The 26,022-nt window shown below is 40.7% G+C and overlaps 1 protein-coding gene across 2 annotated transcripts in view; it reads left to right on the top strand.

The window, feature by feature from the left end:
* Window positions 1-18,383, top strand: part of IQGAP2 (IQ motif containing GTPase activating protein 2) — a 286,332-nt gene extending 267,949 nt beyond the window's left edge. For both annotated transcript variants that reach the window (XM_022594569.3, XM_022594577.3), the window contains 6 exons: window positions 5,697-5,784; window positions 7,900-8,112; window positions 9,907-10,067; window positions 11,886-12,023; window positions 13,084-13,192; window positions 17,253-18,383. In XM_022594569.3, coding sequence (XP_022450277.2) covers window positions 5,697-5,784; window positions 7,900-8,112; window positions 9,907-10,067; window positions 11,886-12,023; window positions 13,084-13,192; window positions 17,253-17,366 — 823 coding nt within the window. In that variant the 3' untranslated portion in view covers window positions 17,367-18,383. The remainder of the gene's footprint in view (window positions 1-5,696; window positions 5,785-7,899; window positions 8,113-9,906; window positions 10,068-11,885; window positions 12,024-13,083; window positions 13,193-17,252) is intronic.
* The last annotated feature ends 7,639 nt before the right edge of the window (window positions 18,384-26,022 follow it).

Consider the following 26,022-nt stretch of genomic DNA (forward strand, 5'->3'; position numbering starts at 1 on the left):
ATTAAATTCTAAAATTATGGGAAGCAAGTAGATGGGCACTGACATGCTTTAAATTCATAGGCCATTGATGTTCCATTGATAGACGCTTGGAAATACTGATTCGAAAACTCTTATGGGGATGACTTTCTTCCAAGCAATAAACCAAATTCCTAACTCAAACATAAAATATAGTTCTTGAGACTCTTCATTAGAGAACCAAATCTAACTGAAATCAGACTGTGCCTTTCAGAAGTTACTAAGTAGTAGACAGTCATGGAATGCAGAGCTGCTGGGGATAAAAATAACTGGCTTTTCTCTATCAAAAAACTATTTTGCCTCCTTGTTAAATAGGTTGTGTTTTTAACTTTCAAAATGCCCCCCTTGTTATTAATTACAAAATCACTAGCTTTGCAGTGATGAGTAATTCATCTTCATGAGGGTCCCTGAATAAGGCACTGTTAATCCTTGTGCTTGTAAATTTAATTCCATGCTAGTTTCATAATTCTTAATAATTAGATGAGGATGAAGATGGTAATAATACCAAACACCTGTGTAGTGCTTACCATGTACCAGGGACTGTCCTATGGATATGGATATAGATAATAACAGATAACAACATGTATAACATAACAACATCCATGAGTCATATAATACTCTCAGCAACTCCAAGAGGTAGAGGTTATTACCTGGGTTTTATGTAAGAGAAAACTAGGCACAGAACAGACAAAAACCCTTTCCTGGTAGTATAGTTAGTAAGTGGGGCATAGGTTCAAATCCAGACAGGCTTAAATCTTTCTGGGCCTACACTCTTTTTTTTTTTTTTTAATTTATTTATTTATTTTTTGTGGGGGAGTGGGTAAAGTACATTTATTTTCTTCTATAGGTGTTTCTTTTTCAAAAAAAAACAAGGAAAAGGAGTAAAAGCTCCAGCACCCAATGTCCACTGGGCTTTAGTCCATGGGGAGGAGGTGCCCCACGTGCCTGGCCCCTAGGCTGACCCCACCCAGGGCGGAGGAGTGCCGCAGCTTCAACAGGGTGAAGCTGGAGAAGGAGTTCTGAGCCTGGATCTCTCTCTCCTGGGTCAGCACCAAAAGGAAACCTTCCCTCAGCAGCTCCCAGCTCTTCCACACAGAGCCCACACACGGGATGGGAAGTGGGCCTACACTCTTGATCACAAGGTTTTACAACTTGAGGGCAAGGTCACTGTTCTTTGCACTCTTAGGGATCATAGAATAAACAATAAGAATGATAGCAGAGCAGTTATTGTATACCTGATGCTGGGGCATTGCTTCCCAGGCCACAGAGAAGGAATGACACAGAGTAAGGGACATGAAGGCACATGGTGGAATAGGAAGAAACATTCTATTTCTGTTTCCCTTCCATATCTTTATGGAATAGGGAGCCTCGGTTTGGGCTATGGCCATTTTGCTAATACTACCAAGCATGGTGGTATTAAAAGGACAAACGAACAAAAGAGCCTGGTTGAGGAGTCCTAGGGAGACCTGGGATTACAGCCCCAATCTCACACATTAGCCGTTGGACTCAGCAAATCACTTCCCCATTTGTTTCCTCATCCATCAAATGGAGAAGAGGGGAGATGATGGGAAAGGGAGGACTCTGGGGAGTAAATGAAGTCACACAGTGACACCTTATAAATTATAAAGAACTGCACAATTGAAAATCTCTCTCGGGCTTCCTTGATGGTGCAGCGGTTAAGAATCTGCCTGCCAATGCAGGGGACACGGGTTCGAGCCCTGGTCCAGGAAGATCCCACATGCCGTGGAGCACCTAGGCCCGTGTGCCACAACTACTGAGCCTGTGCTCTAGAGCCCGCAAGCCGCAACTACTGAAGCCTGCGAGCCACAATTACTGAAGCCCACATGCCTAGAGCCTGTGCTCTGCAACAAGAGAAGCCACTGCAATGAGAAGCCCGTGCGCCACAAAGAAGAGTAGCCCCCGCTTGCCGCAACTAGAGAAAGCCCACGCGCAGCAACAAAGACCCAGTGCAGCTAAAAATAGTAAACTAAAAAAAAAGAAAAGAAAATCTCTCTCATTATAACTTATGATTCAACTTATAGTATGTGATCCTTTTGGCCTTTATTAAGCTTGCTTTTCTATGAAAGTATGTGTGTAAGTAGAAGGCATTATAGATGGCTTTTATTCATACTTAGCTGCCTGAGTGCTTTAGTTGTCATCTCTTAAGAATTTTTTTCCTATCACATAATTCAGTTTAGGCATCCATCATCCCAGTTGCAAGATTTTCTTGCTTGTAGTCCAAGCTGGCAGTAAATGAGCAATAAATGGCTAAGGAGATATTCAAGGTCTGGTGATAAAAATGTATAATCATGTTATTAGAATTTTAAACAATTGGAATTTTTTTTTTTTTTTTTTTTTTTGCGGTATGCGAGCCTCTCACTGTTGTGGCCTCTCCCGTTGCGGAGCACAGGCTCCGGACGCGCAGGCTCAGCGGCCATGGCTCACGGGCCCAGCCGCTCCGCGGCATGTGGGATCTTCCCAGACCGGGGCACGAACCCGTGTCCCCTGCATCGGCAGGTGGACTCTCAACCACTGCGCCACCAGGGAAGCCCTGGAAATATTTTTTAGCTTCTACAAACACCAATTCCTTTTCAACCTTGGGCACACTGTAAGGCAGATGGCAGAGAGGGAGGCTCAGGAATGGTCCTGGTCAGAATGTGATAACAGACACCCTTTGAGTGCAATGGCCAAACCTGAGGGACCACACCAGTTTACAAGCACCAGGCGGTCTCATTCATTGACCATGGGATTTGAGCAGAGCTGTGATGAAGAAACTCCCACGTGTATTTCTTTTTTTCTTAACTTTCCTAATTCAGGGAGGGTGGCAGAGTTTGACCAGCCTGTCTTACCTATTATATGAACAGCCATGGGGCCAAAACTTGAACCAGTTGATTTATGCTGGTCAGACCATATCTAGAATATTGTGTTTGCATTAAGGTGGGGAGGGGACATGTCTTAAAGTCATTGGCAAACTGAAATGTGAGCAGGACTGGAAACTCTCTCTAACTCCTATTGTGAAGAGGTTTCAGGAACTGAGGGGTTTCACTTGGAAAAAAGAGAAGAGGGGACGTAGACACAATGCTGGCACCCTGCAGGTTGTTGAGGGGCTGATGAGGAAGGGGAAATCGACTTGTTTCCTGCAACTCCAGGAAATAGGATGTGACCTTCTATAACGATTGAACCTCTTAGGTCTTAGCTGACTCATTTGTAAAATCAGGGATTGGACTGTTGCCCAAGGTCCCCCTCGGTGCTGATGTCCTGTGACTCACTGGATCCAGTGAGTGGACCATACTGGAAGGCAGGCCTCTCAGAGTGGGCTTCCCATTTAAGAATGGGCTGTTCCAGTGCTGTGCTCGCCAACAGAGATTTAATGTCAGCCACACAGTTACTTTTAAATTTTCTAGAAGCCACATTTTTAAAAGAAACAGGTGAAATTAATTCTAATATATTTATTTACCCCAATATATCTAAAATGTTGTCATTTCAATATGGAATCAGTGTAAAAAAATTGTTAATGATACATGGTACATTCCTTTTTTCATACTGAGCCTTCCAAATCTGGTGTGTGTTTTGCCCTTAATGCTTATCTCAGTTTGGACCAGCCATGTCTCAAGTGCCCACTGGCCACCTGCTGACCAGTGGATGCCATCTTGGGCAGCACAGCTTAATGACCATGTGAGTGCTGACCACACGTCAGACCCTAGAGAGAGGCTTTACGTGCATCTTTCACTCAGTCCTGAGAGATTCCCATTACATAAATGGAAAAAAAAAACCCACTATAGGGACTGTATAATTTGCACAAGTCCACACACCTAGTAAGCAACAGGAACCCTGATTCAACCTTAGATCTGTCTGACTCAGTGTTCTTAACCATTAGGCATACCATAGGGTGAGGTACTGAATTCCCTGTCATGAAACTGGATGGTTATTTACATGTAAGATGTCTGGGGTAGAACTTTGGCAGTGGGTTCCAGTAGAGGCCTGACATAAAGTAGAATTTCAAGAGAAAGGCTGTGTGAGCAGTTTGTCCTCCAGCCACTCCTGAACAAATAAACATTCTTTGTCCCTAGCAGGGCATACTTGAGTGACCTTGGTCATTTTGGTCATCAGATAGTGTCTCTGAAGAGTCGAGCTGGGAGTTTCCTGGAAGCATATATCATCAGTCATTCCTAGAATATTAGTTCAAATAAGAGACAGTCACTGTATTTACATTTGTTAAAATCACCCAGAGCTTTTATTTTTAACTCGATGTTCCAGCTTAATGCATTTATAATGATGATTGGAGGAGGGAGTTGTGTGGGACAGAAAGGATAGATACTTGGCTCTCTAAGCCTCAGGAACAGGGCCGTCTCCCACGTGGCTGTAATGAGCTGTGTGCCCACCTCTGACTCTTGGGGGAGCATTTCTCTGTGCATTCCCAGACAGCCTGTAAATCCCCAACAGCAAAGGGTCACGGGCCAGAGGAAATGGTTGTGATCATTCTTCTCATACAGACTTGAAATAAATCAGAAAGGAGAAAAATAATGGTTACAGATGGTTTATTGGATTTTATCCTGTTTGCAAAAATAATATATCTGGAATTCTCTTTAAAGTTTCCTCTTGTCCTTTGGGAGCAGTCGCCCCAATGCTTCAAAACATAAACGATGTTTTATTTTCATTTTCCAATTTTCATGCCATGTGAACATTTTCTGCTGTAGTTGAGGAAGAAATTCATCATCCAGTGATACCATGTAATGCCTTGGAAAGAACTGAGGTTCAACGCAATGAGAGTGAAACTTCGGACGTTGTTGGTTAGACCTGTTTGTAATTTAAGGCAACTTCTGTTTATGTTCCCCCCCACTTTTTTTTTTGAAGGGACTCGATGTCCAATAATGTTCCCACTTATGTAAAAGGGAGCACACTTGACCATTTGCCTTTTATGTTAAAATCTTTTTACATAGTTCCATAAGCTGATCTCTAATTAGTAAAGGGTGGCTGATTACCCTAAAGAACACATATGAAAAAATAGATGGTTTTAGCACTAACAGAGGGGTTTTCCAGCTTTTGTTACCGAGCAGCTCTTCAGTTCTCTCCCACCCGATGGGTTCGTCCTGCCACCAGACCTGAGGCTCCCAAACACCCATCCTCCTGGCTGCTGTGTCATCCAGCAGCCAAAGCCTCCACAGCCCACACAGGACTTGGGCTCCCACTGGCCTTCACAGTGTTTCATAACCTTCTCAGAGCAGGAAAGCTAACAGCTTCTCTGGCTTCTAAAGGCTTAGGATGTTTTCAACAGGCTCAGAAGTTTAAATGTTACTCAAGTTAGGAAAGGGGGACCTTTCCTGCACCCTCCACAGTCACGGGCCAAATTATCCTTCCTTCTCGTCAAAAAGTAGTCTCAGTCTAAAAAGAAGAACAGGTACTTAGATAAGGAATCTCATGACATACTTGTGCCCATGATACTGACACTATAATCTGACAACATCAAGCATATAAAACCCAGACTTTGATTATTAAGCATTCGCAAACTTTGGGGAGCCTTAAAGCAGATGTGGTGGAGCTCTGTGAGATGGCTTTATTTTAAGGGATTCTCTTTGAGGCTTCATCTCTGTAGGTGCTTGTTCACTCCCTTGGGAGAAGCAGATTTTTGTGCATTAGGACTGCTGTCTGAAAGCCTGTCTCTCCTTTCTGTATTTTGTAAGGACCAAAAAGCTGATCATTGATGTGATCCGGAACCAACCAGGGAGCACACTGTCAGAAATCTTAGAGACGCCAGCAAGTACAAAACAGGTAATTGGCCTTAGAGTGTAAAATAATAAGTACCTTTGATATGAGTTGATTTTGTTAACACATCTTTGTGCCAAATGTTTATCGTTACCTCAGAGAAACTGTATCTGACACGGTTTGGAAGTAAGGAATTCAACCGAGTTCAGCTATATGTAAAATCCATGGAATATCAATGTAATGAAATAGAAAAATGCAGCACTGAATTTATGCTGAATAATTTTGTCCTAGACTAGGAAGATAGTTCTGGGTCTTTCAAAGCCTCTGAATGTTCATTGTAAACTTTGAACAGTGAGTGTAGGAAACAAAGGAAAAGAAGAATGGACTACTTAAAAATGAAGACTGGGCTTCCCTGGTGGTGCAGTGGTTGAGAGTCCGCCTGCCGATGCAGGGGACACGGGTTCGTGCCCCGGTCCGGGAAGATCCCACATGCCGCGGAGCGGCTGGGTCCGTGAGCCATGGCCACTGAGCCCGCGCGCCCGGAGCCTGTGCTCCGCAACGGGAGAGGCCACAACAGTGAGAGGCCCGCGTACCGCAAAAAAGAAAAAAAAAAAGAAGAAGACTGTATTCACTGCAGTGGATGGGCAAATAAGTCACTTAAGAGATCGTTCTGGTCGACAGGATACAGAAAAATACCTTTCATATTTTATGTTTTTGCTAACTTGAAGAAATGAAGAAATGTCCCACACATTAAAACTGTTTCCCAAATGCTTCGGAAGCAAACGTCTTGAGTCCATTAGGTCAGAGCACCATTATCCTGGTGTAAATAACTGAAGTTTATTAAACTTTAATAACAATCTTGCAATAATCCTTTTATCAGCATCCTTGAAAATGCATCATTATTCAGTTTGTTCTGAATTAATTTCAGTGATATTGCTTTAGTTTCGATAATTGCCACTCCCTAAACAAACGCTAACAAAATTATCTATTTAGTTACTCTTAGCTGGGCTACATGTAATTTCCTGAATCATTCTTAATTTAATTGGTTGCCAAGAAATCATTCTGTCACAGTTTTTAACAAAAGTATATATATATATATATATATATATATAATGTCAAGTTATCTGATGTTTGTTAATGTGTGAATATTTTTAAACAAGGTGGGTAGAATATTTTACTGAGTATGAGAATTTTAATTCTTAATGAATATTTTATTTTTCCCCAAATGTAGCTTAATCACTAAGAGTGAAGACTTCCGAGATCAAGTATAGCTCTGTAACTCTAGGCACTTAGAAATATTTCTATGCCTTGATTTCCTCAACTGCAAAAAGGGAATAATAATAATAGTACCCAATTCAGGAATAACTCAGTTAAAACATGTTAAGTGGGTAGAGTAATATCTGATACATATTAAGTTCTCAACAATATTGGCTGCTACTGTTACTGTTTACTGCTAACCTGGTTTACTGTTACTGTGTCCATAAAGTTGATCTGTCATTTATATTCTTAGACTTTGTCTACAGTGTCAATCAGTTGTCTGATTGTGACATGGGAAGATCACCAGTCTCTTGTTATTACTGGTTTTTTGAACAAACTATCCAAACTGTCTTGATTCATTTATTTGGAAACTTATTTCGTGCTGGAATACTCTTAATTTCCTTTGGTTCAAAGAAACCCTGCAGGTTTTTCAGAGTCGGAAGTTTGAGAATGATTCCCTTACCAGAACAAAGCCTTTACAGCTTATGAATCTCTGTAAATATGGCTGATGTTAGAGTTTAGTTCAGGGTTCTCATGGCCACGTTTTAATGGATAATCTAGTTTTAGTTTCCTCATCTGGACTATTGTATCCAAAACCGATATCTTTCCATCCAGAGAACTATAAAATATCAGTTATCCCTGATAATATGTCCATTACTAAGGTAACTTGTCATCTTAGCAATACCGTAGCTATTTAGAATTTCGCTCAAAGTAGGCCTGCCACCACTGCTATGTTTCTCGGAAAAACAAAGTAATTCCTTCCCAAAGACCTACTTCAAAACCCATGAAGAACGTATTGTAATTCTGTCTCTGGACCTTGGCTCGAGGACCTCTTTCATTTTGATATTAACTTGCCTTGTACAGCTTCTGAATCTGAGATTAGGGCATCAGAGATAAGTCAACATCTTGATATTCCCTTTCCAGGAGATAGATCATGCCGCAGACATGGTGAGCCGTGCAGTTTTAGATTCCAGGACTCCCGAAGACATGAAGCATAGCCAGTCTATGGTTGAAGATGCACAGCTGCCCCTTGAGCAGAAGAAGAGGAAGATCCAGAGGAATCTTCGGACATTGGAACAGACTGGACATGTGTCATCCAAAAATAAATACCAAGACATTCTCAATGAGATTGCCAAGGTTGTTGGAAAGAGTATTCTTTCTCCTTTGCTTAGCAGACGTGTTAATCATTGGTCACACACATGCTGGGACTCTGAGGTGACATGAGGAATTCATAGTTATATACATATGTTTCCTGTCCTCCTCAATATTACAGATTTTTTAAGGTTTCAGAGAAGTTGATGACTTTTCATAGAGAATAATCACAATTCCCCCAAGTCATTAGAAGAGTTGAAACACACCAGACATAAATGCTTAGGAAATGTAATAGACAAGTTTCATCTATTGCTTTAAACAATACCTACTAGTTTTAAAAGTGACACTTTTAGGAGAGTTCTCTCTTGAGTTGTTAGTTGTCATATAACCCAGTTGCCCATGGGACCTGCCACTGATATGGTACCTCTGTGTCCCTGAGAATTTTCCTCTAAGCAGTTTAGCCTGAATGCAGTTCAGACTTAAAAGTTAGTTTCTGTTTTCTCCTCCCGTATTTTGACAGTTGAGAAACTTCCTGAGAAAAGGATATCAAATTAGTGCAAGGAAGCATCACAGGAAAAGGCTAGATCTGTTTGCCAAAGATAAGGAAGTATATATTTTGGGTTAAAAAATTTTTTTTTCATTCTTTTTATCCAAACATGCAAATTAAAATGGGTCTGGAGGTTAAGGACAGTTACATGATCAGAAAAAAAATAAATTTTCTTAACTTCTGGGAGGGAAATGCACTCAGCTTCATTCTTCCACGGAAAGTTATGGTCAGTCCTGGCAGTAGGCTTATTCCTCCCAGCCTGAGTGCCTCAAGGGAAGTAACGTTTTTTTCTATAGCTCTGGGGTGGAAAATATGTCTCTTAGGGAATGTGTAGTAGAGAAATTGATGCTTTTGTCTTGGAAAAAGCAAAAAGCTATCGTGAAGGCATCCCCCAAAATATTCTACTTAATGAAGAATTTTTACTCAAGAAGGATGTGTTTGTCTGTCTTTGGATTCCTAGAGGAATCTTTTTTAACTGTCCACAAAGGAAAAATAATATTAAACAAGCACCATTTTCTTAAATGAAACATTTTTTTAATTTACCAATTAGAATTACAAAAAAAAAGAACTGTGTGTATGTAAGTTTAAATATAACATATCTCTCGTAAGCTGTAAGCAGCTTGGTCAACTTTATGTTCTAGGAACTCTATTTAAATCCAAGTAATAGTTATCCATGTTGAATTTTTTCAATCAATCTTGAGACCCCAGTTGTTTTTGCAAATCTTGAGGAATATTTTTCAGATTAAAAAGTGTATTGTTTTTTTAATTTCTAAAATAGGGGATTCCCTGGCAGTCCAGTGGTTAGGACTCTGCACTTTCATTGCCAAGGGCCCAGGTTTGATCCCTGGTCGGGAAACTGAGATTCCCACAAGCCACATGGGGCGGCCAAAAAAAAAAAGAAAATGAATGTAATGATGAAATGTAACCCTTTTCAGGGTAAAGTATTCTTCAAAATAGAATGTTCAAAATATTCTGAAGAAATTTTCTCCTGCTAAAGTCTTCCTTGTGCCCTTTTAAAAACACTATTTCTCCTTATACAATTAATCTAAAATTGCTTCTCTGCTTTTTCATCAACCTTAGCACCTCTCTTAAAATGAAATACAGACACTCCCAGTTCTAAAGTAAAAAGGGAACATTTTGGTGTTGAGAGTTTAAAATGAGGTGACTAAAATAAACTACAACAGTCACAAATAGTGATTTAGTACTAGATATTCTTCTTGTCCCAAATGGGCAGTATCATAAAGCAAACTCCTGCTTAAATCTCATACCGTGGCCTTTCCTTGTTATTTTAGGATATTCGAAATCAAAGAATCCATCGTCAGCTTCGAAAAGCTGAATTGGAAAAACTTCAACAGACCCTGAACGCACTTAACAAGAAGGCAGCATTTTATGAAGAGCAAATTAATTATTATGACACCTACATAAAGACTTGTTTAGACAACTTAAAAAGAAAGTAAGTTGAAATCATGTATTCTTTTGTAATGTCGTGATATATATGGGGTATCCATTCTTTTACAATCCTGGGCTGTCGGGTTGGGTGTGCTAGCAAACTTTTGCTTTATTATATAACCAAAAACTAGAATCTCAATTTTATGATTTGCCACTGTGAGCTAAGAAGTCAGGAGTGAATTTAGAAACATGTTACTTCTCTATTAACGTTGGCATTAAAGTAGTTTACCCTGTTGTGTTTCAAACAAGTAGCTTTAAACACTTGGGGAAGCACTTTCATTATTCCTTCTTTTTTAGTCAAAGGTGTGTTTTAAACACTATTATTTAAAAAAAAAAAAAAAGCTACCCTTGGGGATGATAACAATAAACAGTTTTTATATACTTGGAAATGTTAGGTAGCGCCAGGTATTTGCTATTGTACAGCACAGCTCACTGATTTTAAATTACTTACTGGTTTTTAAAAATTACTTACACAAAAGACAAAATTTGTCAGTTCTCTATTACCCATTAGCATACATATCATAGATTTTTTTTCACAATATAGCTACTTTTTTTTTTTTTTTTTTCTTTTTGCGGCACGCGGGCCTCTCACTCTTGGGGCCTCTCACTCTTGTGGCCTCTTCCGTTGCGGAGCACAGGCTCCGGACGCGCAGGCTCAACGGCCATGGCTCACGGGCCCAGCCGCTCTGCGGCATGTGGGATCTTCCCGGACCGGGGCACGAACCCATATCCCCTGCATCGGCAGGCGGACTCTCAACCACTGCGCCACCAGGGAAGCCCAATATAGCTACTTTTAATGAGTATTCTTTGCTCATAATTGCTCTTATCAGCAGACTAAGGTCAATACTGATCAAATTTTAATTACCCATTTAAATACATAATTCAGTATTTTTATGTAACCCTTGTAGTCAAATTGACACTAGGAAATGGTGCTATATGGAAAAATCAATTGCATTAATCATAGATTCAATGAAGGAATATAACCAAATTTAAATCTCATTTATCTGTGCCGCACTAGTTCTGAATTTTAATTCATTTGCTTGCAGCCTGTAAATTACTTTTATGCTATTCCTGGGAGGAAAAAAGTTGGTAAAGCTAATATTTAGTAGAAATAAGCTTGTCAGGGGTTTTCTTTACGTATTTATTGCAACTACGACAAGGCATTTTACAACCTCTGCAGTCAGGTGAGCTAGATTGGGATTCTCGCTTACATTGTGTGATCTTGAACCAGTCCAGTGATCTCTGAAGCCTCAATTTTCTCATCTTTAAGAGAGAATTGGGAGTACCAGCCTTACAAGTGTTGTTATGAGAGCTAAATGAAATGATACAGAAAAAAGGAATTTATTTCAGAACACTATGGCAAGGTTAATTTTGTAAATGTGAGGCAGCATTTAGAAAGCACTTGGAACGGGGATGGCCACGTACTATTTGTTAAATAAATTAAAGCACTCCTAGTGATACCTTTCTTTAGGAGTGTGTACGCAGTTTATGTTATGGCACCTAAGCTGCTTGTGAAATGACTTAATCGAGCCACATGGTTCAACATGCCTGAGATAGCAAAGTACAGGTTCTATGAAACATATTAGTCTGTAATTCAAACTTGAGTCGCATCGAAAATAGCTTTTCCTTAAACTGTTCAGTAGTGAGATTGCACTGCACCGGGAAGGTTGTCGCCGACTATCACACAATATAAAGTTGCCCAGGTTCCATATAGTGGGGGCCAGGTGTGGACAGTGGTGTGCCCTCTGTGCTGGTTTTTGCGCTGCCTGGAACGTCTGAGTTTGCCATCTTCACGACGGATGGTCTGTTCTTATCTTGTCAGAAATACTCGGAGATCAATTAAACTTGATGGAAAAGGAGAACCCAAAGGGACAAAGCGAGCGAAGCCGGTGAGGTACACCGCAGCAAAGCTGCATGAGAAGGGTGTCCTCCTGGGCGTAGACGATCTTCAGATAAACCAGTGAGTGGCACCGAAAATCTGCACAAAGCACACCACCCTCTCATCCCTCCCATCAAATCTGACTCCCACTTCAGTTTCCTGTGGCCTTTGAAGAAGGCTTCACTTGGTCTGTCAGGGCTTCCCCTTGCTCACAGATGACAGGAAAGAACACGTGTATTGTAATCTCTAGTCTTCCCATAAGGCCTGGAGCATCTGATGCTGCTGGTCAGACTAAGTGCTGATCGAGTGATTGTGCTTCCCGTGGCTTAGCCAGTGTGTTGGGATTTGCCAGCCTCGCCTCTCCCTCCAAAAGAACTGAGTCATAGCAGTGAGAAAAGAAAAGCTGCCTTTTGGTCTAGCTCAGTGAGAGTTGTTTACAATTGCAAAACGGTACCCCTCCGATTTGAAAGCCACGGACGGTGTGCTGTTGCCTGGGTCAGAGCCACTCCAGCAGTGTGCTACTACTGTGTGTATTTGAGGTGGAGGAGAAACCCTCCTCCGAGCCCCACACCAGGCACTAACGGGTTCGCCATTTTAAAAGGACCGTAAGTCCTGTGCTCCATCACTTCCTTTTCCATTGGAGGACGCCAGACTCACTGTGTGTGCTCCTCTGTAACTCCGGCTTCCTCCAAGGCCTGGCTTCTCTTGCATTTATCCCATCCAACCTTCTCTTGACGGAGACCAACTCAGAGAAAATGCTTCTTCCCCTTTGAAGTTGCTGTAAAACTAATCGTCTAAAATGCTCAACTGGCGTGTCAGCAGTAAAACTCAACATTTATAGTTCTGTGAATCTCATATAATTTCAACTGTATATTATGCTCTTTTAAGAGCAAGGACAATATTTTGCATTTCTCTTGTAACAAAGCACCTACTTCAGTGCTCCGTGGGCTGCAGATCTCAACACGAGCCATATTTCCAGTGAGCCAAACTGGGGACTGATGGTGGGAGATTTGGGGTAACTTCCTTAGAATTTCCCCAGCAGGCTGTTCACTAGGAATGGTAACTTAGGGTCCATTAATTTGTTTCAGCTTTAAGCGTATATTTGCAGTTCCACATGTGTGAATGGTCCTTTCTTTACTAGGTTTAAAAATGTTACATTTGATATCTCATCTACTGAAGATGTGGGCATCTTTGATGTCAGATCAAAATTCCTGGGTGTTGAGATGGAAAAGGTGCAGCTCAATATTCAGGTAAGCTGGGATTCCTGCAGATTGGGGTGAGTTTTATAGTGGGGGTCCTTCTTGGCTTCCCTGGCTTGCATTCTTTTTTTTTTTTTTTTTTTTTGGCTGCATTGGGTCTTCGTTGCTGCACACGGGCTTTCTCTAGTTGCGGTGAGCGGGGGCTACTCTTCGTTGCAGTGCGCACGCTTCTCATTGCGGTGGCTTTTCTTGCTGAAAAGCATGGGCTCTAGGTGTGCAGGCTTCAGTAGTTGTGGCACGTGGGCTCAGTAGTTGTGGCTCGCGGGCTCTAGAGCGCAGGCTCAGTAGTTGTGGCGCACGAGGTTAGTTGCTCCGCGGCATTTGGCATCTTCCCGGACCAGGGCTCGAACCCATGTCCCCTGCATTGGCAGGCGGATTCTTAACCACTGTGCCACCAGGGAAGCCTCTGGCTTGCATTCTTCATGACAACAATGAAATTTAACGGGAGACCAATGCCAGCCTTATTTGCCAGTATTACTTAGTGTTGATGATTTTTTTAAAGCTATGATTTTCCAAATTATTGGAACTTAAACTGCTTTTAAATGGTAAACCATAGCAGTGAGTTTTTCTAAGCTATGTTTTCATTTTGAAGCTTAGAGAAAAGAATAATATATGTAAAAGTATTCAGAGCTATTAAGTAAAGGTTGGAAAGTTTCCTTTTCTTAGAAAATTGCATTTCTTCCTAAGATAGCATATACCCAGGATTGGAACTTTCTGGATCTCATTTCTCCTTCTTCCCTTTCTCCTTCCTAGAATTATTTTTGCATCAGTTTCTTAAATTTCTTTGTTAACTATTTGGGATCACAAGAAAGAAAGACATTGTGCAAAACCGATATCTGTAAATAGAAAAATGGTGTTTGCAGTCAGAATTACTGCTATTTTCTCATAAGAACCACATTTAAGCCAAATATACTTGAGCAGAAACAGAAAACAGTTAATGTGCCACCAAAAAAAAAGGAGGGAGAGTGCAAGTAAATGTTTATCTACTCCCAACTTAATTCTTGCACAGAATCAATTTAGAGCTGTGATTGAGTTTTCTTTTTTGATCTGATTGAGTTTTTAAATGGAAATAACACCTATTTACCTGGGCCCCCAACTACTTGTAAAACTGTTGCCAGGTATTCTGCATGTATCTACATGGAACATCATGATAAGCCACTGGGAATGGTGTAAGTTCCAGCCTCACTGCCTCCCTAGCCTGTTGCTGAGATCCGTGGAGTTACACCTCCACCCCTAACCCATGGGATAAAATACCAGGGCCCTTCTTTTCTGTCTAGCATTCCTTATAAGCCTAAAAAGAAATGAGAGCTGAATGGGTTTTATAAAGACACTGAGATAATGGAGTAAATTAGAGTTAAGAGAGAAAATTGAAGATATTATGTAATTATGAAAAGTATACTTAACGGTATTATTTTCTTGTTTATTTTAAATGTCACTAAATGTATCCATCTAAAAATTTAACTGAAAGTCTTGAGTTACTCTGTGGAATACTTAGATAAATATGGGAAGAGAAAAGAGTGTGCTTGTGGTGATACGCCTTGGTTAGTGGTTCTTCTGTAGCAAAAACATATCATGTGATTGCCAAGAAGGAAATGATCCAAGCCCAATAAACATCAACTGAACAACAGATGAATCACAAGTGACCAGGAGACACCTGTTTAGAGAGGCCTCAGGAATTCCACAGGACTTCCTTTTAACACTATGCAAACACCAAGCTTCACTTGCTCCTTTGTTAAAAGTTTCATAGTAGGATTAGCTGTTCACACCATTCATTTAGACACGCAATTGTAAACTGTTACTCCTTAGCTGTATGCAGGTGGCTATTATGCTCCAGATTTTTTTCAGTCATTGACATATCATCAGGACCAGCTACATAATTTGCAGGGCTCAGTGCAAAATGAAAATGCAGAGCCCCTTACTCAAAACTGGTGAGAATTTCAAGATGATGACAGCAGAGCATTAAACTAAGTGCGGGGCCCTTCTTCTAATCATGGGACCATGCTCAGGTCGGATGCCCACAGAGCCGGCCCTGCATATAATAGCTGTCAGACATAAAGTCACACTTATCTTTTCACACAATTTATGGCTTTCAGACAATTCTAATATGAAGCAAATTACCAAAGAGAAATGTGACGGCCCGGTCTTCAGTGGGAGTCAAGGACTTTGTTTCTAAGAGGACAAAAAGGGAGATTCCTTCTAATATTACGCTTCTAGGTTTTCTACAGGCCACTTTTTCCTCAGTTCCTAAAGATGATATCCTAATTATATCCTGTAGCCATATACATAACAGGAAGGTGTGAGTTACGTGAAGATGTTCTGCTTATATAAACAATGGCCAGTGTTTATGGAGGGCTGCAGTCTTGGTATTCTTCCTTTCCCAGATGAAGAACTGGGATTCAGAGAGCACGTTATGGAAGGGCCGCTGGAATCCAAACTCTTCATCTCTCTACACTGCTGCCTCTCTCACAGGATTCCAGTTGTTCCTGACCAGACAAGAGTGGCTTACAAAGTGTTTGCAGACTTCTTGATCTCATATGCCCAATAACACGCCTATGGGGTTGGCAGTGTCAGCCCCAATTTACACACAAGGAAACAGAACCTCAGAGAAGTTATATGATGTTGCAAGGTTGTAAGATAGCAAATAGTGGAGATAAGACTAAAATCTGGTCTTTCAACCGCAAGTACAATCAGAGTTCCTCTGTTCCCCATGGGGGGCCCAGCTAATTCCCCTCCATACATGATTCCTTCTCAATTTAACCATATTGGTTTCGTTCTTTTCCAAGAGTCTTTGACAGATGTTGCCTTTCCCAAAGGAAAAGTGAATCTCCACTACGCTTTAATAGGCAAGACCATTCTTGATGAAAGAACTTCACTTCCCTATGGAATTTCCATCCCAGAAGCATATCTAAATAATGGAGGGGTTTAGTTGAGTGCAGTTGGAGATAATTGAGAAAGTAGAGCAGAAAGCCGGCAAGAGCCCTTCCCTCAAAGAAGACTCCACCTTCTGCAGGTGGCCTTGCTTGTTATAGACACAAGGCATTATCATTGAGAAACAAGAAATTTCCAGAGCTACAAGCAGGAAAATGAGACCCGGGTACGAGTCTAGGGCAGTTCAGGAATATCTTCTATCTGGGAAAGCCCCCCTGTCCTGTGCTGTTGTAAAATGTTACTGCTTTAGTCTCATGCATTTGGCTGGTGTGAGCCAGTTATTAATTTATAAACGAAGGAAATTTTATTAATTTTTCTTTGTTTATACAGCAGCAATGAAACAGAATGATAAACTTACTTGAGAATGAGGAACAGAATACAGGAACAGAAGTAGTCTAGATCGGAACGAGTTGCTTTGTACAGTGGTCTCCAAATTTCACTCTCTCAGTTTTCCTCAGTAAATAGAGCATTTCTCCGTATTTCTCTATATTTATTTATTTATAAAGTATACATGCTCTTGGCACTTTACTCAAAATCTACTTTATAAAATACATAGAAAATGTACATGCTTAAGAAATGAAGAAAAAATAAAAATAGGAGTTTTAATATTCTTTTTCCTCCTCAATGAACTGTCTCACTCCACCTTAGAAAACCCTGGCTCTTCTAAAGGATATACCTCATCTTGCTGTAACATTTGTGTCTTGAGTTTTTCAATTATAATTAAACTTTTAATTCTATGTCTAATATTAACGGTAATGGTTTTCTCTCGTAAAGTCCTTATCAATTCTAAAACTCTGTTTTCTTTCATCGAGGTGAGTGATTCTCAAACTATGGCACCCAGACCAACAATATCATCATCCCTTGGGAACTTGTTAAAATGCAAGTTCTTGGGACCCACCCCAGAGATCCAGAATCAGAGATTCCTGGGGGTAGGACCCAGCAATCTGTTTTAACTGGCCTGTGTTTTTAAACCAGGTGATTCTAATGCACACTGAAGTGTAAGAATCCCCACCGAGGTCCTTAGGTCAACCGAATCTTATTGTTGTCAACAGTCTTCTAGAATGTGTTTTAAATGTGGGAAATGTCAAATTGGAGATGTGATTGATGTTCCTTACAATTTCAGGATTTACTTCAGATGCAGTATGAAGGAGTAGCTGTGATGAAAATGTTTGATAAGGTTAAAGTGAATGTAAACCTTCTCATATACCTGCTGAACAAGAAATTCTATGGGAAGTGAAGTGCCTGAAGAAATCTCATGGATTCTGTATCACCTGGATTAGGAAATGAATCTGTTTAGTATTTTTGTTTTTAAACATGATTGAAATCAGTGCTTATAAACGTGTGATTTTTCTTTTTTAAGACCAAAACCGTTCTGAAGAATGTACCCATGTGCCTTTTTGATAATCTGATACTGCAGTAGAATGATACACAAAATGAATTAACGTAAACACTGCCACATTATACTGTGGTGCAGGTACTCTGAGGTAAAACTTTGGATATTCTGTGATTTGTTTTAAAGTAGGGAGAAAATAACTTTAGCTGATTAGGGACAAATGTGTAAACCTATTTTCCTATAAAAAAAATTTTTTAATGTCCCATTTGAATACTGTAAGTCTTCATAGATTTTTTTTTTTGATCTGTGGAGAAATGGAACCTGAATTATTTGTAATGAATTATTTAGAGAGATACTTGGTTCTAAGCCCCACCTTCTGGGAGTTATCGATTTTAAAGAAAACTTTTGTGCAATTCAAAGTGAAGTTTTTATAAGTAATTGAAAGTGACAGTACAATAACACTTTCTGTATAAAAGTATATATTTTATGTGATTTATTCCTACTTAATGAAGTGCACTACTGCCTCATGGTAGAGACTCTTGGACCCAGAGCCTCTCAGTGACTAAGGAACAAGGTGGATAGAGATCATAGGCCTCACCCCACCTCCACCCCTCACAATTTATTTGAATATTTCAATTGTGCCTCTCAATGTTTTGTAATGCAATAAAATCAGTATCTGGATGGTTTTTAAATGTATTCTTTGAAAATTGTTTTATGTAAAATAAATATTACTGAATTACATTAATTTGACTTCTGTCTGAATAAATCCAAATCATTTAGTGGGTAGGAGAAGGTTCTTGGTGGGACTTTGGGGGAAAAGAAGTACAGTTGACCCTTGAACAAGATGGGTTTGATCTGTATGGGTCTACTTACACATGAATTTTTTTCAATAAATAACTGTAAAAAAAACCATGAATTTCTTTTCCACATCTTTTAATTTTTGATATCTGGCGTTAATAATATGTATAACATCTACAGTGTTTTATATCATATAAGACAATATTAATGTAGGTACTGGCAGATTTGTTTTATAAACAGATCACATAAACTTACAGTATTGATAAATACAGTGCAGTACTGTAAATGTATTCTCCTTATGATTTTCTTAATAACCTTTTCTTTTCTCTAGCTTACTTTATTGTAAGAATACAGTACGTAGTACATATAACATACAAAATATATGTTAAGAGTTTGTTATTGGTTAAGACTTTAGGTCAACAGTAGGCTATTAGTAGTTAAGTTTTAGGAGAGTCAAAAGTTAAATCAGGACTTCCCTGGTGGCGCAGTGGTTAAGAACCCGCCTGCCAATGCAGGGGACACGGGTTCTAGCCCTGGTCCGGGAAGATCCCACATGCTGCGGAGCAACTAAGCCCGTGCTCTGCAGCAAGAGAAGCCACCGCAATGAGAAGCCTGCGCACTGCAACGAAGAGTAGCCCCCGCTCGCCGCAACTAGAGAAAGCCCACACGCAGCAAGGAAGACCCAACACAGCCAAAAATAAATAAAAAAGAAATTCTTAAAAAAAAATGTTATACTCAGATTTTTGACTGTGTGTGTGGGGTGGCACTTCTAACCCTCACACTGTTTAAGGGTCAACATCTACAGCTGTGCCATTTAGGGTATAGTTTATGGGGAGGAAAAGTAATTTTCCCTCTACCCTTCTAAGTTCTTGGCTGAGACCTCCCCCCCCCCATAATAAAAGACAGATTAACAGGAGGAAAAGAGAGGTTTAATGACGCATATACCTCCTATATACCTGGGAGACACACAGGAACTATCTGCCTAACTAGACCCTCACTTCCTGTGCTTTGCCTGCTCCCCAGATGGCCCAAGCCACCACCTTAAACACCATCTCCAGCTAAAGGCAAAAGACGATGGGGGGAGCAGTTAGGGGAGGTAATCGGGCAAAGCAGAGTAAATGAGGGTATAGTTATGCAGATTTCAGCTTCTACCTTTTCCACTGATAAGAGTTGCTAGAGATTTAGTCACTCTTCCTTGTTCAGAGAAGGAAACACCCTTAACGAATGGAGAGTTCCCTTATAAATGTAAATGTCTTTTAAAAGACTGTAACTTTACTTGGTTTTCAGAGCTTCTCCTATATCTGCTGTTTTTCAAAAATAACCAGCTCAAAGTAATCCTTCTACCAGAGAGGCATATTGTGGGGATGGCACATTTTCCCCTTCAAGAGTGAGCTGCTGGGACCAAGAGATCCAAAACCCTGTGGCTGACACAAGGTAGAAGTTTGTTTTCTCAAAGGCAGGTGAGCAGTCCCACAAGTTACCAGGGATCCAAGCTGGCCAGTTGGCTCTGTCCTTGTCACTGATTCCTGGATGGCAGGAAGGGGGAAAGAAGTCCGGGGCAAGTCGTTTTGTTTCAAGCTCCATATGTTATTTCTGCTTACAGTCCTTTGGCCAAAACTTAGTTACATGGGGCTTCCCTGGTGGCGCAGTGGTTAAGAATCCATCTGCCAATGGGACACGGGTTCAAGCCCTGGTCCAGGAAGATCCCACATGCCGCGGAGCAACTAAGACCGTGTGCCACAACTGCTAAGCCTGCGCTCTAGAGCCCATGAGCCACAACTACTGAGCCCACGTGCCACAACTACTGAAGCCCGCACGCCTAGAGGCTGTTCTCCACAACAAGAGAAGCCACTGCAGTGAGAAGCCCACGCACCGCAAAGAAGAGTAGCCCCCACTCGCCACAGCTAGAGAAAGCCCACACATGGCAACGAAGACCCAACACAGCCAAAAATAAAATACATAAATTAAAAAAAAAAAAACTTAGTTACATGGCCATGACTAGCTTCAAGATAGGCTGGGAAGTAAAGTTCCTAGCTAAGTCATGCGCCCAATTAAAACCCAGGGGTAGAGGGGGAGGTGGTTCTATTTGTAAAGAAAGGGAACAGTGATACCTGGGGACCAATCAGCTGTCTCTGCCACAACAGTAATCCAGACTCTCGGGCTGGACCCCCCTCACTCCAACACTTTGTATTCTGTTCATTCATTCAACAGGCTTTATTTTCCACGGAGGTTACCCAGTATTCAGAAACAGTTCGTTTGTGCTCATTTGGCACACTAAACTTGAAGGTAAGCCCGACAGAATTTGGAAAATTCAAATTTTAAAAGAGTAGAATCTGCTACTTTGATGATTGTTTCAGGCTTATACAGATTTTTGACAGAGGTAAATACCTTGAAACAGTGTTGTCTCAGCAGTTTGTAGATGTGTGTGTGTGCGTGTGTTTTTTTAATGGATTACCCTTACTACAGGCTTCTGTAAAAGGAATCAAATAAACATACAGTAAAGCTTCACCTTGAGAATAAACCTCCCTGTACCCTACAGCTAGCATTAGGTGAGGAACAGGAACTGGGAGGAGGTAGGAGTTACGTTAAGCTTCCTTCTTCGTGCTCTAGGAAAGACTTTTAGTGGAAATGTACAGGAAGAGCCAAAATTAGGGAAAGATGTTTGGAGATAAAAGCCAACCTTTCACAGCCTCTCAAAAAGGGGCGTGTCTTAAATTATCTTTACTGATACTTTGTCTTTTTTGTGGATTCTGTCTAGGGTCACTCTCTTTCAGACTGAAGAACTTTAGTATGTAAGATGGCTAACAATAAATTGTCTCAGTTTTTGTTTATCTGGAAGAAAAAGGGGGGGGCGGGGGGGGGCTCGTCTTAACTTACTCCAGCACTGAGTGACATGCTTGAGTGTTATTTTTATGGAGAAAGATCTTTCTATCATGCCAACATCCTCGAGGAAAGCTGTGAAATGTTTTCTCTCCGTTGACCCCCAAGATGAGGTTATTGTTGAAGATATTACCAACCGCTTCTTTTTTGAGATCTTTAAGGGACATGGATGAATGAGTGACCCAGAGAAGGAGGCATATTTTGGGGTGGCATATTCTGCTACCGTTCACCAGCTTCCTCTCCAGGGCTCGTAGCTTTTCTTACTCATAGGGAGAAGGGGAAAAACTGGTTTTGCTTTTTAAAACACGGAGCAATTGAAACACTAACTTCATTTTTGCATAGCTGACTCCTGTATTTTGATGTATGTTTGATCATGTTTCCACTGTTACAAAAATGATTTTTGGTCTGGAACGCTGAGGGGGGTCCATGCTTGCCCCGAACTCCACTTTTTAGCACCTGGAACTTAAAAAGGCAAAAAAGACTTAACAGGGCTCTAACTACTCGCAAAGAATGTGCTCTAGTGATCTCCAAGACAGGGCAAGCCTTTGCATACTTTAATATTTTGGAAGTTTGTGATGAAGAAAGAGACCCAATCAGTGAGATCACTGTCTGACATGGCATACGTTAAAAAAAAAAAAATTACAAGCCCAAAATGGACTCATTCTCGCTCTCCACCCACATCACAGCAAAGCAAGACTTGATTGCACTTTTAACCCCGCCCAGAAATGTGACCTTTAAAACAGTCAATCTTAAATTTCTGGATCAACACTATTGAGCTAATCTGTATGATAAAGACCGCTGCAGTACCCTTCCCCCAAAAGAAGATGGCCTGGCTTGAAACAAATCCTTTCTTTTCTTCTGCTTAGACCTTCTTTCCCCACCCTCCACCAGCCTATAAAAACCCCCTCAGTGTGCCTTTCTAGTTGTTACACAGGACGATGCCTGATTCTTACATCTTTCAGTAAAGCCAATTAGATCTTCAAATTTACTCAACTGAATTTTGATTTTTAACACACATCTCCCTTATGTCACTGAAAGACCAGAACCATGATGTGTATGTTGGTGTATGTGTGTGTGGTCAGGCACTAATTAGAGGTGCTGTTCATGACGTAATTTTTACAACTTGGACTGTGGTTAGGTAGGGGTTTGTGGTACTCCTCAGCATTCCAAGAGGCAAACCACAGAACTCTGAATGGTGGAAGTTGTCTCTATTTTGAGAAATTCTGGTGAGTACTGGGTGGTCTAACTGCTGATCAGCTTTTAGAAAAATCCATTGCCTCTATTACTGTAACCAAAACTTAGTAACAGGTTAAAATAGAGCCTTCTAAGTCATCCTCTAAGCTCCAGAGGACAGAGACTGTTACAGTCACTGCTGTATGTCCAGAGCCTGGCAGTGCCTTGAGAATGGTGGGGAGGTAGAAGCCCAGCATCGGATCCTGCCAGGGGGTTGAGAAGGAGAGAGACCGCCACCACCTCTCAGGAGTCCCAGTATGGCTTTTGGCCCTTGTATAAATGGGACAGTTACTGATTATCTCAGTTTAACAGTGCAAATGCCCTCTTCAAATAAAATAGCTCATACAGATTGTCTAGGTTGCCTCACTGTTGTTTCCTCAGAGTATAACATCTCTTAGCTAAAATATATTGGAAGGTGTGATGGTTAATTTTATGTGTCAACATGACCTGGCAAATGGATGCCCAGATAGCTAATAAGATACTATTTCTGAGTATATCTGTGAGGGTATTTCCAGAGTAGATAAGCATTGGATCTGCAGACTGGGTAAAGATTACCCTTACCAATGTGCACAACCATCATCCAATCTGTTGAGGGCCCAGAAAGAACAAAAAGGTGCAGGCAGGGGGAATTCTCTTTCTCTCTCCTTGAGCTGGAACATCTGTCTTCTCCTACTCTGTGACAACAGAGCTCCTGGTTCTCAAGCCTTCAGACTCTGCGGACTTAACACCAGTAGCCCCCCAGTTCTCGGGCCTTCAGTCTCAGACTGGGAGCTATACCATCACTTCCCCTGGTTCTCAGGCCTTTGGTCTCATTGAATTATACCACTGCTTTCCTGGTCACCAGCTTGCAGACAGCAGATCATGGTGGGACTTCTTGGCTTCCATAACCATGTGAGCCAGTTTCAATAATAAATCTCCTCTTACATACATCTCTGTGTATCCTATTGGTTCTGTTTCTCTGGAGAATCCTCACTACTACAAAAGGGAAATGAACAGATATGAGAAGTGAAAGATATTGAGTTCACCTTATATAACTTGAACAAGTTTCTATTGTTTGCTTTTTAACAGATACTGAATTTGACCTTTACTAGCACCCCAAACCACAGGGATAGTCTACCATTCTGTCCATGGTATAATTAGTGGAAATGCATTGTTGACCTATTATAGAAGATTAACTTTACTTCTAAACCCAAAATACCAATGCAGGTTTGTATCAACAAAAGGTAGAAACAGGACTTCTGTTGGTTAGCTTGTACCGTGATTACAGATCTACTGTTTGCTTTAAAAACAAATGTAGAGGGGCTTCCCTGGTGACACAGTGGTTAAGAATCTGCCTGCCGGTGCAGGGGACACGGGTTTGAGCCCTGGTCCGGGAAGATCCCACATGCCTCGGAGCAACTAAGCCCGTGCGCCACAACTACTGAGCCTGCGCTCTAGAGCCCGCGAGCCACAGCTACTGAGCCCGTGTGCCTAGAGCCTGTGCTCTGAAACAAAGGGAATCCACCGTAATGAGAAGCCCACGCACCGCAACAAAGAGTAGACCCCGCTCACCACAACTAGAGAAAGCGCAGCAACGAAGACTCAATGTGGCCAAAAAATAAATAAAATAAATAAATTTATTTAAAAAAAAACTATAGAGATATCTGCACAAAATCTGGAGAATCGCACACCTAATTTGCATACAGCTTGATTTCATTTCGTAGAAGCCTGGATATCACCACCGTTAGCTTCCAAAACGAAATTACTAAGGCAAGTTTTTGGGATATAGTGTTGTCCTCAGAGGGCTTCAATCAGGGGAGGAGTAACTGGAATAGCTGAAGCAGGTAAGTCATCAAATGGGTTTAAACAAAACTGCTTTCATAGGATCTTGGGATTAAAACTTTCACCATTTGGATAGTACATTTGTTTTAAAACACTACTAAATACCAAACACACTATGAGAGGATAGCTAGTGACTCATTTTGGTGCCAGACAAGTTCAAACGGGAAATGAAAACTGGGAACCAATATTAAGTGGTTCCAATATGAATGACGCTGCAATGATGAGATTTCATTTCCAAGGGATATTAACATGTTAGGTAGCCATCTCTGGTTGGGTCAATTTTCTACTCCAGGGAACCTGCACGTATTTGCTCTAAAACCAGGAACAAAAAAGGTTTTGGTATGGGTAACATGGAACAAAAGAAGTAGAGAGATTGATATCTTTTTCAAGAAGCCCTAAACAGCACACAAATATTACAGGAACTTTTGTAGAGGAAACAGAACATCACCAACAGACCATAACACAAAATTGGAAATTAATCACAAAAAAGCCAGTCAAAACTTCCAATAACTTATGGATGGAAGAAGATAGAATGAAGTTGAAAAAATATTTAGGCCTGAATTGCATATTTGAACATATCAAAACTTGCAAAATGTAGCCAAAGCGGTCATTTCAGGGAGAAGAAGTGAAAGCTAAGCTAAGCAATCAGTTCAAAAGGTTAGGATAATTAAGAGTAAATCCAAAGAAAGTAGAAAGGAAAATTTTTAAAGCCTGTGTGAAAATTAAGGACACTAAAATTAAGCAATAAAAGCAACAAAACAAAAAGATGGGCATTAAAAAATGGTCATTTCCGGAGCTTCCCTGGTGGCGCAGTGGTTGAGAGTCTGCCTGCCGATGCAGGGGACACGGGTTCGTGCCCCGGTCCGGGAGGATCCCACATGCAGCGGAGCGGCTGGGCCCGTGAGCCATGGCCACTGAGCCTGCGCGTCCGGAGCCTGTGCTCCGCAGTGGGAAAGGCCACAGCGGTGAGGCCCGCGTACCGCAAAAAAAAAAAAAAAAGGTCATTTCCAACCTTTGGCCAGATTCATCAAGGGGGAAAAAAAGTAGAAATAAGTTATATTAGGAATAAAAGTGAGGCCAAAACTGCAGATAAAATAGATACCTTTAGAAGAATAAAATGTGGTTATATAATACAAGGAAATATCAATACCATAGTTTAAAAAATTTAGATATACAGGTATCAAACAGGTAAATCTAAAAAAATGCAAACTGCAAAAGTATTCTTAGAGTATGTTACTCTTCGTGTAAATATTTAAAACACACAAAACAATACTAAGAAAAAAAAATTGAGGGGAAGTACAAATGTACTAAACTTAAAATACAAAAACGTGGATAAGAAAGTTACTCTTCCAGGCAGGTAAAAAGAATGGAATCAGAAAAGGGAAATGAAAAAGCTTAAACAATTATATATATATATATATATATATATATATATATATATATATATATATATAAAATAATATGCCATGGGTGTTATATTAGGCTCTGTAGTTTTCTATGCTTGAAATATTGTGTCATTTAAAGAAAAGCAATACAAACTATATGGAATCCAGTTCTTTTTCCCTCTCAAAGCAGTGGTTTTCAAAATGTGTCCCCAGCAGCCTCAGCATCACCTGGGATCTGGTTAAAAATGCAAATTTTCAGTCCATTTCCCAGACCCACTGAATCAGGAACTCCGGAAATGGAGCTTAGCACTGGGATTTAACAAGTCTTCCCGGTGATTCTGATCCATGCTAAAGTTTGAGAACACTGTCTTAGAATATTGTTACTCAAAACTTTGGTCTGGAAACCCTCGGACATTACCATCACCTGAGGGTGCTTGTAAAAG

Source organism: Delphinapterus leucas, chromosome 3 (assembly GCF_059928025.1).
Source record: "Delphinapterus leucas isolate spDelLeu-1000000601 "Yukka" chromosome 3, BTC_Dleu_Yukka2, whole genome shotgun sequence".
NCBI lineage: Eukaryota > Metazoa > Chordata > Mammalia > Artiodactyla > Monodontidae > Delphinapterus > Delphinapterus leucas.